General features: G+C 37.5%; 1 protein-coding gene across 7 annotated transcripts in view; it reads left to right on the forward strand.

Annotated features, from left to right (window-relative positions):
- Positions 1-13,884, forward strand: part of IL1RAP (interleukin 1 receptor accessory protein) — a 216,172-nt gene that overhangs the window by 118,106 nt on the left and 84,182 nt on the right. For all 7 annotated transcript variants that reach the window (XM_063620541.1, XM_063620544.1, XM_063620546.1 and 4 more), the window contains exon 2: positions 192-256. In XM_063620541.1, coding sequence (XP_063476611.1) covers positions 192-256 — 65 coding nt within the window. The remainder of the gene's footprint in view (positions 1-191; positions 257-13,884) is intronic.

The raw sequence follows: 13,884 nt of genomic DNA on the forward strand, positions 1-13,884 counted from the left end.
ACAAACAATAAAAAAAAAAAACAAAATAAAACCTGTCTTATTGTTTGGTTCTGACAATGAAATTTGTTAATATTGTAAAATTCTTAGAACAGTCCCTAGTCTATAGTCAGCATGCATGAATGCTAGTTAGTATTATTTAAGCACTTGAAAGTAATAAGTGATTTCCCTTACCTTTGCATTTATGTTTACAGGATGACACTTCTGTGGTGTGTAGTGAGTCTCTACTTTTATGGAATCCTGCAAAGTGATGCCTCAGGTAAGTGAATGGCTTTTGACAATGTATTAAAATGCAAGTCAGGCCGGGCGCGGTGGCTCACGCTTGTAATCCCAGCACTTTGGAAGGCCGAGGCGGGCGGATCACGAGGTCAGGAGATTGAGACCACGGTGAAACCCCGTCTCTACTAAAAATACAAAAAATTAGCCGGGCGTGGTGGCGGGCGCCTGTAGTCCCAGCTACTCCGAGAGGCTGAGGCAGGAGAATGGCGTGAACCTGGGAGGCGGAGCTTGCAGTGAGCCGAGATTGTGCCACTGCACTCCAGCCTGGGAGATAGAGTGAGACTCTGTCTCAAAAAAAATAAAATAAAATAAAATAAAATAAAATAAAATAAAATAAAATAAAATAAAATGCAAGTCATGCGTAGGGTAATGAGTCCACTCTTCCCGAGAATGAATTTAAATAAACATAATGTTATTCATGTCCATTGTCTTCTGCAGTAGCGAATAATCATAAAGCAGAAGAATAATAGAATTTTGGTGATGGAAAGAACCATTGCTGTCTCTAGTCTTCACGGGATAGAGTACACATTGGGCAGTGGGCCGCTGTGTTTAAACACAGAAATTTTTCATTACCTTCACACTCAGCCAACTAGAATATTGCTTTTTTCCCTTACCTCAGGTCCTATGGGGGAAACATGGAAGTGATAATAGCACAGTCTATTTTTCAAATTTGAGCCAGTGGTGGAAAAGGTATCAGTGTTAATAATCCATTGAGATGTTAAATAAAATAATGAGTTCTTGTCATATTGTTTCCATATAGGAAAAAAAAAAGGATCTGTCTTTAGACTCATTCTTTCTCTGGATGTTGCTTCATAAGATGAGCCAGCTAAGACCTTTACAGAGTTTGAAAACCAAAGTCAGTCATCATGGGCCTGGATCACATGAAATTAGAGATGAAAGAGACTTGCTATTTGAAAGTCCATCTTTTCAGATCTCCTCTTCTTCCCAGAATTATGCCCAGAATCACTCTCTACCTCTGACTATTAATCATTAAATTTCAGCCTATGATTTTGGACTAATCAAATTCTTAGAAAGTTTTTAGTACATAAAACTGAAATTTGTCTCTTTGATTTTAGTATCTAAAACTGAAATTTGTCTCTTTCCAAACATTAACTTGGTTCAACTGCAGGACTGAAAAAAAAAAAAAGAAAGAAAGAAACAAACAAACAAACAAAACAACCAAAAACCTAATGCAATGGTTCTATAATTGTAATGATGGGAACCTAGAGGTCCTCATTTTAGAAAGCTTTTCATGTAAAATTCCCCTGAACACCATAAACCATACTTTACATATCATTGCTTTAATTCCTTTTCTTTGTGAGAGGGCTTCTGAAATGTTAAGTTAGCTACCATATAACCATGACCTCAGTGTTCTGCAATATATGCCTTCAACTGTTTTTCATATGACATGGATTTGAGCCCTCCTACCATCCTGATCATCTTTTCTGGGTGCGTTTCGGCTTTTCTATGCCACATAAAACATTGTATTAGAAACCAAAAATAGTACTAAAGGAGTGGTATAAGTAGGACAGAGTACAGCTCAGTGCTGAAACTAGCGGTAACTTCTAGCCTTGTTGGCCCTTTGGGGCTTCACAGAGGAATGGCTGTAGATAACCGGGGATATTATTCAGCTGGGATGCACTAGGAGACAGCTCCCTGGCTGTTTAGTCCAGCATCTGTCCTGCTTGGTTAGGTGTCCCATTTGATAGGTGAGTTTCTTGATGTCCTGATTTTCAAATATGTTAAATATAATTCTTGATTTTAGTTTGTTCTTATTTGATTTAGTTCTATGTTTGAATGCTATCTGCTCACAGAAACTTCCTTGACCATCTTAACTAAAAATCCCTACCAGTCACTCTCTCTCCCTCTATCCTGTTTTAGTTTTCTTCATAACGCTCACATTCCATGATATTATATTAACCTTCTTTCTCTTCTCTCCTCCTCCTCCCTCTTCCTCTTCCTCTTGTTTCCTCCTCTTTTTCCTTCCTCTTTTTCTCCCTCAATTCCCTGTCCTTCCTCCTTTTCTGCCTCCCTTCTTTCCTTTCTCTCCATCTCTTTTCCTTCCTCCTTCCCTCCCTCTGTCTTGGATTTTAAGCTGCCTGAGGGCAGGAACTTGTTCAGGAACTTTTGTTTGTTATCCAAACACTCAGAATAATGATTGACACATAGACACATAGCAGATGCTCAATACATAGGTGTCAAATGGTTGAATACATGTCCCTTTACTTTACATCCCTTTCCCTGCCCCTACACTGTCCAGTTTTATAATGGAACCTGTTTGGGTTCATGCCAGTAATTCATCATGTGGTTTTATGTCCTCCCTCACCCTGAAGGAAGAGGGACAGGTGACTGTGTTACCATTGCTGAAGGGTCATGGAGGTTCCAGAAGCTAGTGAGTGCTGGTGCCTTCCCAGCAGTCCTGGCCATGTTACTTTTCTGAACGACCTTTACTGTAATCCATCCAAGGAGTTCCCAGCCCCCACCTCAAGTGCTGTTGGTAAGAGAGCTTTCTACCCAGGAACTGTGACTCATAATTCTGCCAGGGGAAGCTAACTTCTTGAATAAGATAAGTTCTCATACCAGCCACATTGCGTCACCATGGGAGCAGGAAACATGTTGTAATCCCCTCAGCCCATCTGGCACATACTCATTTGCCTTCCTTATGAAGAGGTGTATTGTGTCTGACAGTGATGCCACTTCCTAGTTGGAGGGAGAGGAACAAAAAGGACATGTTGTTGACAAAAACGAAAAGAGCAACTGGCTCTGGGCTAGTGGGGGAAGAAAGAAATCATTGCGTATCTTGAGGGATCAACCAACCTCTCTGCACATGAAAGTATTGCCTTTTACAAGGCATCTGTGGATGCTGACAGGTTTGTTGGTATTTCATGAGGCTCTCCCTGTGCTCAGGTTCCCATCTCAACGGAAACACAGGTTGATGGGAGGAACAAAGCAGAAATGTTCTGAAAACCCTAAAGCAATCTACATGCGTATCATATTAGTAAGACATTTATTTTGTTCTGAGTCCTTCCATGTGGGCCTTTTAAGAGAATCCTCAAATATAAAAAAGAAACCATAAAAGCATAAGGACTTAGCGCCATGCAGTGTGTTTTCACCCCTTATCCCCTCAGGAATGGGGGAGCAACATTTTCATCTTAGGTGATGATAAAAGCAAATGATTTTTTAAGAAAGCTTTATTTCCCTTTAAGGAATTAAAGCTTGGATAATTATAATAGTGATTCTGTAATTATAATGTGCTAGTTATAGTAATAACAATAAAGCTCCCTTTGCTTAAAAAAGCAGTTTGCATTGTACATATTCAATGTCATTCTCACACCCAAACCATGGGGTAGTCAGAGCTGTTGTAACTACCTTTGTTGGATAAGACAAGTTAGGATCAAAGTGTTTAAATGTATTACTCGAAGTCACACAGCTATACTTAGCATGCTTGTGACTTCAACGAGTTTCTGGATTCCTGACATCCATATTATTTTACTAAATATGCTCCAGTTGGGGTCTATTAGAATATAAATTACTTAGAAAAAAAGATTAAGATCTAAGGGATCACAGGTAATCATTTTGCAAACTATTGAAGAACCACTCTGTGATAGGTTTCTATGCTTTGTAGGTAAGGCGTATCCTTACACCCTTATCCTGCCCCCTCACAACACTGAAACATTTTCTTCAGGAGGAAAATGATTGTAATCCAAAATTCAAACTCAATATTCCTTTTTTTGCTTATTATAATATTAAATATTTTCACTAATAAACTCGAAGAAGTTCTGTTTGTAAGACTTCGAAATGGAAACTTCAGCTCAATACACGTCTCTTTTGCTGTGCCTCATTTGCAATGTGTCAGGAAGCTGAACTGTTAAAATCTGCCTTTGGGGTAGAAATAAATTTTGGAACCTGTGATTTCAAGTTGAGGAGGTAATAAAAATAGCACCATATAGAATATAGTGAATTTAAAAAATGTTACCATATCAAAATTATTTGCTGCACAAATCACATGAAAAAGAGAGTACACTGCCACCCCAAAATGCAGGCACACACACGGATCTTTGAAAAAGATTTTATTTCAAAGTCAGCAGTTGACTGTGTGCCAGGTGCAGGGCTGGATTTCACACACATTATCATTAACTTCACAGGAACCATTGTGTAGGGGTAGGGGCTAGAGACTCTTCTACCTGTTTGATAGTTTGGGACATGAAGATCCAGGGAGGTAGCCCAAGTGCTCATGATGGCATACCTAATAGAGCTAGGTTGCCTTGACTCCAGCAACAGTGCTCTTTTTTTTTTTTTCCATACTATATTGCCTTTCTTTAGGACTGTGCTCTGCTACTAGAAGTAAGATCTTCTGATTCCTTTTCCATTATATTTTTACAAAATTGGTAGAGAATGGAAATCATCTATCCAATGATTGGGAGTGAATTATACAATGCAAAATAAATAAATAGTAAAAAACACTGTGATTTCCTAGTAATTGAGAGATTTAAGTTCTATTTTACTCTGTGACTTGTTTGATGACAGTAAAGAGGTCATTTCATTGCTTTTTATCACTGTATCCTTATTTATAAACCAAGCCAACCAACCAAACAATTAACAAACAATAGCAGTGGATCCCAATCAATTCCAGTTTCTTGTTTTTTATGAAGGGACATTATACATCATGGACACACACAGGGTATACTCCTCCTATTAGCTACTTGAATTCTTTCTAATAACAATGTTAACAATGATTTCACTTCATTCTAAAGATCATGTGTTTGACCATTTTATACCATAGAATCCAGGGTTAGTAAGAGGAGTTTCTTATTTTAAGAGTAATACAGTAAAGTTTGAGAGAAGGAGGAGAAAATAATTACCAAATAGAATTCCGCGAGAGCAGAGAAAGTTACCAATCCTGTCAGGAGATATTGGGGAAGACTTGATCATTGCGCCTTCCTAGGAAGACATGCATCTCTTATTTGGGAATGAAATAGTTCAGGGCAACTCAAAAGACAGTGCGAAGGCATTTAGAAGCCAAGCTGGAAAGGTAGGTTGGGAACAAATTATGCAGGACGGGAATTACTTCAGGTAAAGAGAATGTCCACATTTAATGTATTTTGGTTATAGTTGGCTAGGTTTCTTTTCCGTTTTTTAAATTCTGTCTTATTTTTGCAAGGACATACACTATTATTAATTCTATGTGATGGTTCTTTCAACTTTTGGTAAGAATTCAATTTGTTGCCAGCCTCAGTGGCCTCATTTTATTTGAATATCTTTGCTTTAATAACTCCATACTCAGATATACTTGTGACACTGCGTCCTGTCCCAGTGGCTCATGGCTGGTCATCCTGAACACTCTTCATTTCTATGTAATTTAGTCCAAACATTTGGAAAATGTGTGAAGAATACTGTTTCATTTTATTCTTAGTCCTAAAGGTCATTGGAATTCCAGAATTTCACCCTGTGGTTGTTTAAATGATGCCTCTCGGAAGCAGATCTCCTCACTTTTTTTTTTTTTTAGCTGTGTTTATAGCTTGCAACGCACTTATATTTTAGTTACTTATATTTCCCAATGGTGGATTTACTGTAGCCTGATTGAAAAGAGATTTAAGTACCACATAATTGGCTTGATACTGAGTTTGCAAATACACAGCTTCCTGTATCGCAGTGATAATTCTAAGTTTAGAAAAATGACCTGGTTCTTTTTCACATGGCTGTGTTAGTTAAGGGAAACCAGTATTTTTGCAGGAACTGCTGCATATCATTGTAGGAAAAAATGGTTGTTTTACAAGAATTTATTCTACCCTTTGAATTACCTTTGTTTTTGCTATCCTTTCCCTCACTCCCCCAACCCTGAATATTCATTTCTACCATATTTTAGGGACCAGATTGCCACCTTAGCAGTGACTCACTACCAAGACCAGTTTCTACCCATTTTTCTTTCACAATTTAAAAAGTTTCTTTTCTGTTTAACTGATTAACTTTTTAGAAAAGAAAATATATACCCACCCAGGATAACAACACAATGATTGCTCTATTTTTAAATCCACTGAGTGCTGCCGTCTCTCATTTATTTTTGAGGAACAGTGAGAAAATGTATACCTTTAACAAATAATTTGGGAACCTCAGTCACCTTCAAGTACCTGCTATCCAAACCTATAAAAGCTGATGTACAAAATTGTCTGGCTTTGCCTTTCTGTGTTTTAGAGACAGTAGGAACAATGAAAATGCAAGGCGACTAAGACAATGAGAGAAAACAAATAAAATAATCACTTCCTCAACAACCTAGACCATATTCTATTGTTTTTTATGACATTCATTTCTCCTTCTACCATAGGAACCAAAATGCTTGGTATAGCTGTACATTACTGGGAAATAAATATCACTTTTCCACAGTGTTTGTAGGGTCTGAAATAGTAGTTTAAGGCTCTTATCCGTCAGCCCATTTTTTTTTTACTCCTGAGATACTTTCATATTTATTTTTTGAGATGGAGTTTCACTCTTGTTGCCAGGCTGGAGTGCAATGGTGTGATCTCGGCTCACCTCAACCTCCACCTCCCAGGTTCAAGTGATTCTCCTGCCTCAGCCTCCCGAGTAGCTGGGATTACAGGCATGTGCCACCATGCCCAACTAATTTTGTATTTTTTTTGTAGAGATGGGGTTTCTCCGTGTTGGTCAGGCTGGTCTCGAACTCCTGACCTCAGGTGATCTGCCCGCCTCAGCCTCCCAAAGTGCTGGAATTATGGGCTGCTTTCATATTTTTTAAAGTGCTCTTTAAGGTATATAGTAGTGTTTATTTTGATATGTACACCAAGATACTGCTGTTTGCATTTCCCCCTTCACTTATATAAGAAAATGTTATGGTCTCTTTGAGATTTGGGCTTACCACCCAATGCTAGCAAGACTGACCAATTTAGTCTGTTTACCAATTGTGTTTCCTCAGTGGAACCTTCTCCAGGACCTACTGCATAAGCGTAGATACTCAAGAGGAAAGAAAAAGAAAACAGGCACATCTATCATGATTTTTTATATGTGTGATTTTTTCTATTAAGTATTGCTTTTTATTAATTTATTATGATGGGTTTTATTTTTTCCTAATTACTTACACTTGCATAAGAAGGATAACAATGGGCCAGGCACATTGGCTCATGCCTATAATCCCAGTACTTTGGGAGGCTGAGGTGGGGAGATTGCTTGAGGCCAGAAGTTTGAGTCCAGCCTGCACAAAATAATAAGACCCTGACTCTACAAAATAATTTAAAAAAATAGCTGAGTATGGTGATGCACACCTGTAGTCCCAGCTACTCAGGAGGCTGAGGTGGGAGGATCACTTGAGACCGGCCAGTAAAGGCTAAAATGAGCTGTGATCATGCCACTGCACTCCAGCCTGGGCGACAAAACAAGGCCCTGTCTCTTTCTCAAAAAAAAGTACAACTATAGTTGAAATATAGACCTTTATTATTATTACTAGATGAGAGATTAAATTGTATTTATCATATGTAAAATGATATTTTCAAGTATTTATACATTGTGGAATGACTAAATCTAGCTAATTAACATATGTATTACCTAACATAGTTACCATTTTTGGAGTGAGAACACTTTAGATTCACTCTGTTATCACTTTAAAGCAAGCTTGTCCAACCCGTGGCCCGTGGGCCACATGAAGCCCAAAACGGCTTTGAATATGGCCCAACACAAATTTTGAAACTTTCTTAAAACATTATTGACTTTTTGTGATTTTTGTTTTTAGATCATCAGTTATTGTTAGTGTTAGCTTATTTTATGTGTGGCCCAAGACAATTCTTCTTCTTCCAGAATGGCACAGGAGAGCCAGAAGATTGGACACATCTGCTTTAAGGCAAACAGATATACAAATTATTGTTCCCAAGTGGATACCAACCATTATTAATTATTATTTACTGTAGTTTGCCTTTTTTTTCAAGGGGGAGAAATCTTTAATTGTTTGCCGTAGACTTGTCTGATGACCAGATGCAAAAACCTACTAGCTTTAAATTGATACACCTGAGTTAACCTGCATGCGCTATCCTTCTCTAGATCGTTTGGGGCTTCAGACTGTCCCAAAATTGCTTAATGGACTGATATTTGATTTTTAGAGAGAAAACATTAATTTTATTCTTATATTTTCAATGTTTTTTGAATTTTTAAATTTATCTGGTCATCTAGAGAAAACTGAATTTCTTACATGATAGATATTTTGACATTCACGGCTTGATTCTACATGTCTTTTCATCATTTTCTGGTGTCCACTCAAGGTAAAGGAAAATAAGAAAAAAGAGAAGGAGAGAAAAGAGGAATAATGAGGGAGAGAGGAAGAGAGAGAGAAGACCTTTTTTAAAAAAAGAGAGATAGTAGGAAAAAGAGAGAGAGAGGCATAAAATGCAAAGAGAAAAATAGAGATAAAGTATTCCTACAGGATTTCCTGGTTTTGATGTAAACCCAGCTATATACTTTTTTCAGATTGCCAAAGAAACTAAACCATTTTTAATACCACATTTAAATACTCCCCCCTTTTTTTCCTGAGCTTTGCATTGAATGGTTTCCTTTTTGAACAGTTAGTTTTTTCTAGGTTTTTTGTTTGTTTGTTTTACATTCTTACTCTTTCCCTCCTTCCTAATATATTAAAATGGTGAGAGAAAATAGAAACCTTAAATATTCCAGAAGTTTCCTTACATCTAGTGCCCCTACAGCCATGACAGTGGTCATCATCTCCAGGGTTAATGCTTTGTTAATCAGGATACTTTTATTCTGAAAAAATGTGTACAGCAGAGATGGTGGAGACTTAAAGCTTTGCATGCCCTTCAGGATAACGAAGGAAGAAGAGATGGCAGGCAAAAGTGTAAGACTCTGGACGCCCTTTTGCAAGTTTACACATTCTAAGGCAGAAACAATCTGCCGTTGTTTGGAATTGACACTGAGCTGTGAAATGTTTTTGCTAGTAGCAGTGTATTTCTTGAGGCACAGTAGAAACCCAACCAATCTATATTCAGGTCTAAGAGGAGGGTGTAGCTTTACTTGGAGGTTGATTGAAATCATGGAAATTGTGAATGGAGTAATTAGTAATCGGAAGTGTTGGAGGACTTTCTCCCTCCCGCTGCATGCAATATTCTTAGTGAAATGCTAAGGGAAATTTCAGGAAGAAAGTGAAGACAGAGTCTTTGTTCCTGGTTGTTTCGTTAAGGCAAACTTTTAGCTCTCTCACCTTTATGACTCTAAATATCCTGTTCTTAAAAAGTGTTCTTCCTCTCATTTATAATGCAGTAATAATTGATGACTACAATAATAGCCATGAAGCATTTTACAGTATTGGGTTTTTAATCACTAAAAGAAGACCATGTTAAGCTAAACATGGCTTTAAATCTATTTTATTTTAATTCTCTGTAAATTGGTAATTACTATATAGTGCTGGGTAGGTGTGTAATAGAAAGGAAGAAAGATGAGAAAAGTCACATTCTTTGAATCAAGGATTATATTCATATAATATTATATTCATTTCTGAAGAGCCTCATAATTCAGAAATACGTGTTTTCTTCTATCATTACAAGTGAGGGACTCCAAATTCAAAAAATTGAATTAACTTACCTACTATCACTATAGAAGTAAGTGGTAAAATTTGTATTGCTGTTTGACTTTAAGATGCACTGTCATTTAAAATATACCATGCTGCCACTGAGTTATTTATAATTAAAACTTCATTTTAAAACATGCCAACCAAATCTGTCAATAATTGATGATATGGAACACACATATTTGAAAAGAAACGTTTAACCAGTTACCAAAACAGAATCTAATATGTGATTTTTTGTGTTGCAAATAAAATTTCAAGATGATTTGCTTCAGTCTTCCTGAAACATATACAGTACATTTTAATTGTCTATATTTTGATAATATACATCTTTCCAAGTTGATACAAATTTTCTCAAAGGAAAGCAGTTCTATATAGGAATAAGATTGCAGATGGATGAAGGAAAGGTGGCTTGGTACAGATGCAGTGGGTTGAGCGCAGTGGGAAGCTGTTAACTTTGGTATTCTGCAAGGTTGCTTTGGCATTATTCAGATGGCTTTCCCTGTGGCTAACTCAGAGATTCTAACTCTAACTCCCAAGCTTTTGCTCCTTTTCCAGTAACTGACTGCAGGCTGTGTCCCTCCACTTAGGTGTTAAGGGACTCAGTCAAGGGACTCAGAGATTTTTTTGGGTACCCAGCAGTGTAGAGTTCTAGAAAGTTCTTTTCAGTTTACAAATGCCAGTTCTTTTCTGCTAGTCTTTGGCAGCGATTGGATGTGAATTGTGAAATTTGATTGTGGTCTCACTCCAAGTTCTATTTTATTTCTGGTGGAGCTGGAATGTTTTATCTTTCTCGGAAACGATCACTTTTTTGTGTGTATGGCAACAAAACAGATAGAATAACTGTCACTTGGGCTCAGCAAGTACACAAAAGTATGGGCTGTGGGCATTTTAACCAATCCCTATTCATACATAGGTAAGCTATTTCACTTACTGCAAACTCTCCAGAATTGAAATCCCAGGAGATTTAATACACAAAGCCTCTTCGGTCCTAGGGAAATGAGTTTTTTTTTTTTTTTTTTTTTTAACAGACTGATTATTCATTTCAAAACATGGAATATTTTTGTCATAAAAGGATGATAAGTATTGCCCTCCTATTTTAAATATGTACCTTTGTGATTTAATAGAAACAGGTCAAAGATCTATATAACCTCCACATTTAGGGAGGTTGGTCCTTCACGATTAGATGTGAAACCCAGTTCAGCGTATATCTCCTGGGCACCTGTTATGTGCAGACCCTTGTACATAGGGTAGGTAAAGATGAAGACATTGTGCATGTATTCATTCATTCATCTGTAGTGTGTGAGTATGTGCTAGACACTGTGCTTGCCTGTATTGGTAACCAAAACAAAAATTATCTTTGCCCTCGTGGAATTCACAGCCTTGGGGATGGCTTCAAGTCTTTTCTTACTTGAAGAACATAAGTTAAGTAAACATATTTTTATAAGAAGTTATCCATAGTTATAAATAAGGCATTATATTGATGGAAAGTAATGGGATATTCCTTTCCTTATCCCATAGTTAAGGAAGATCTATTAAAGAATATGCTATTTCATTGAGAATTGAGGGATGAGAAAGAGCCACCTTCAAAGGCAGTGGCATGAGATGTAGGCCCTGGGTTGCAGGAGCTTTGAGAACTATGGGGAAAGAAACATGCGATGAAGAGGAAGCGGTAGGCAGAGTGCAGCACATACGGAGGGTGTTGTTACATTTACTTTAACTGCAATAAAAGGCCATTGAAAGGATTTGGGCAGGGCCCTTACATTATCCACCTTAGGTATTAAATGATCGTGTGAGCTGCTATGTAGGAATAAGATTGGAAGAGATTTCTGTTTTTCCCAGTATGGCGGACAAGGTCCTTTAAACACTCCTTTTGCTGTAAAGCAGCTAGAAATGCTGCATTTAAAAATAAATGTCATTTAAAATGAATTGCTGAGTTGGTAAGAAATCCTTAGAGGCCAAAATTGAAGTGAAAACAGGAATCCAGAAAAGAAAGGAAGCCAGCTCTGCAGCTGGCGGCTGCCCAGGGTAACATCCAGAGTCAGAGGAAGAAGATATATTTAAATGCAAGGACATTTGGATAATTTTTAGAAAAAAAAAAAAAAAAAAGTTAAACTCCTACCTTGTACTTTACCTCAAAACAAATAGCAGTTGAATTAAATATTTAAATGTAAAAAATAAATCCTAAGAGTAGTAGAAAAAATACATGCAAACATTTATTATAATGTTGGGATGGAGACATTTGTAGATATGTCATCAAAGGTAAGGGTCAGCAAAGAAAGTTTGACATAATTGACTACATAAAGATTTTAAAAATTAGTATAGCACAGAATATTATAAGTTAAAGGACAAACGAAAAATTGGGAAAACATAAGTATATGGCAAAGGGTTCATGTCATCAGAATACAAGGAGCTATCATCTATATACACACACACACACACACACACACACACACACATTTTAATGGAAAAATTGGCAACGGTTTGAAACTAGCAGTTCTGGCAGTCAAAAACGGATCAACACAAATTGATCAGTCTAAAAAGAAGCTCAAGTTCATGAGTGAGAAAATAGATTCAGACTAAACCAACATGAGATGACATTTTTTTTCACTCATCAGTCTGGCAGAGATTAAAGAACAATCCAACCTAGCATTGGTCAGGATATGGTGATCTAATGACCAGGTATGCTGGTCTCTCACACACAGTGGTTGAGAACTCATCTGGAATAGGCTTTGTGGAGGGGACCTGGGCTATTTGTTTGAAAGATACCACCAAAATGCCTCCCTTTAATCTTGTAATGAACCATACATGCTATATTGTAAGAAAATAATCAGAGAAATGCATCAAGACATACTCAAAAACTATATTTTTCATAGGATTGTTAAAATAAGTAACATTGGAAACTATAAATATTCATGATAAAGGGAGCTTAAATCTATATATATATGTATATATCAATACAATGGAATATGATGGATTCATTTATGATAGATGTTTCTGTATAAAAACAGATACCATATAGCGGAACTAGTGTGAAACCTTTACCAACTGTGGCAGTTGTTTGCTGGAGCTAGGTGGTATGGGCTTGTAAGAAACAACTATTCAATTTTTAGGAAGCTTTTGAGCCACTTGTCAAATTAGTCATTTGAAGTTGGCTTTGGTAAGAGTATTTACCACATGAAAATTGGTAAACCGATGCTAGAAAATGGCTTTGTCATCATCACCCCCTGGCTGTTTACCAGCACGCCACTCTGGTCATGCATGTGTAAGCATGTGGAAAACCTTTTTGGCAGAAGATACACGCCTTTCCCTCCCCCCCCCCCCACCCCCGCAGGATCTTGCTCTGTTACCTAGGCCAGAGTGCTCACTACAGCCTCAAATTCCTGTGCTCAAGAGGTTCTCTTGCCTCAGCCTTCCAAGTAGCTGGGACTATAGGGGCATGCCACCAGGCTCAGCGAATTTTTTAATTTTTTTGTGGAGATGGGGTCTCGCTATGTTGCCCAGGTTGGTCTTGAATTCCTGGCCTCAGGAGATCCTCCTGAGTCATCTTCTTGTGTTGGCCTACTGGGATTACAGGTGTGAGCCACCATGTCCAGCCTACACCCGACACTTAACAGTGATTATCTTTGAAAAGTGGAATTATGTTTGGGTTTATTTCTGTCCCTTTGAAAATAACTTTATTTTCTGTTACTACATTAATTCATTTAGGATTATGGCCTCCAACTGCATCAGTGTTTCTGCAAAGGGAGCTAAGCATTGGGCACACGTGGGCATAAACATGGGAACAATAGACTCTGCAGAGAACTACCAGAGGGAGGAGGGAGGAGGACACAGGTTGAAAAACTACCTGTCGGGCATCTATACCCCAAACTTCAGCATTATGCAGTATTCCCATGTGACTAACCTGCGTATGTACCCACGTATCTAAAATGAAAGTTGAAATGAAAAATAATTCAAAAATAAAATTACTTATTGTCTGACTGTATTTCAATCTAATTAAATTTATAATTGGAAGTAAAGGGTAACTTAATTTTTAG

This window comes from Symphalangus syndactylus, chromosome 17 (assembly GCF_028878055.3).
Source record: "Symphalangus syndactylus isolate Jambi chromosome 17, NHGRI_mSymSyn1-v2.1_pri, whole genome shotgun sequence".
Taxonomy (NCBI): domain Eukaryota; kingdom Metazoa; phylum Chordata; class Mammalia; order Primates; family Hylobatidae; genus Symphalangus; species Symphalangus syndactylus.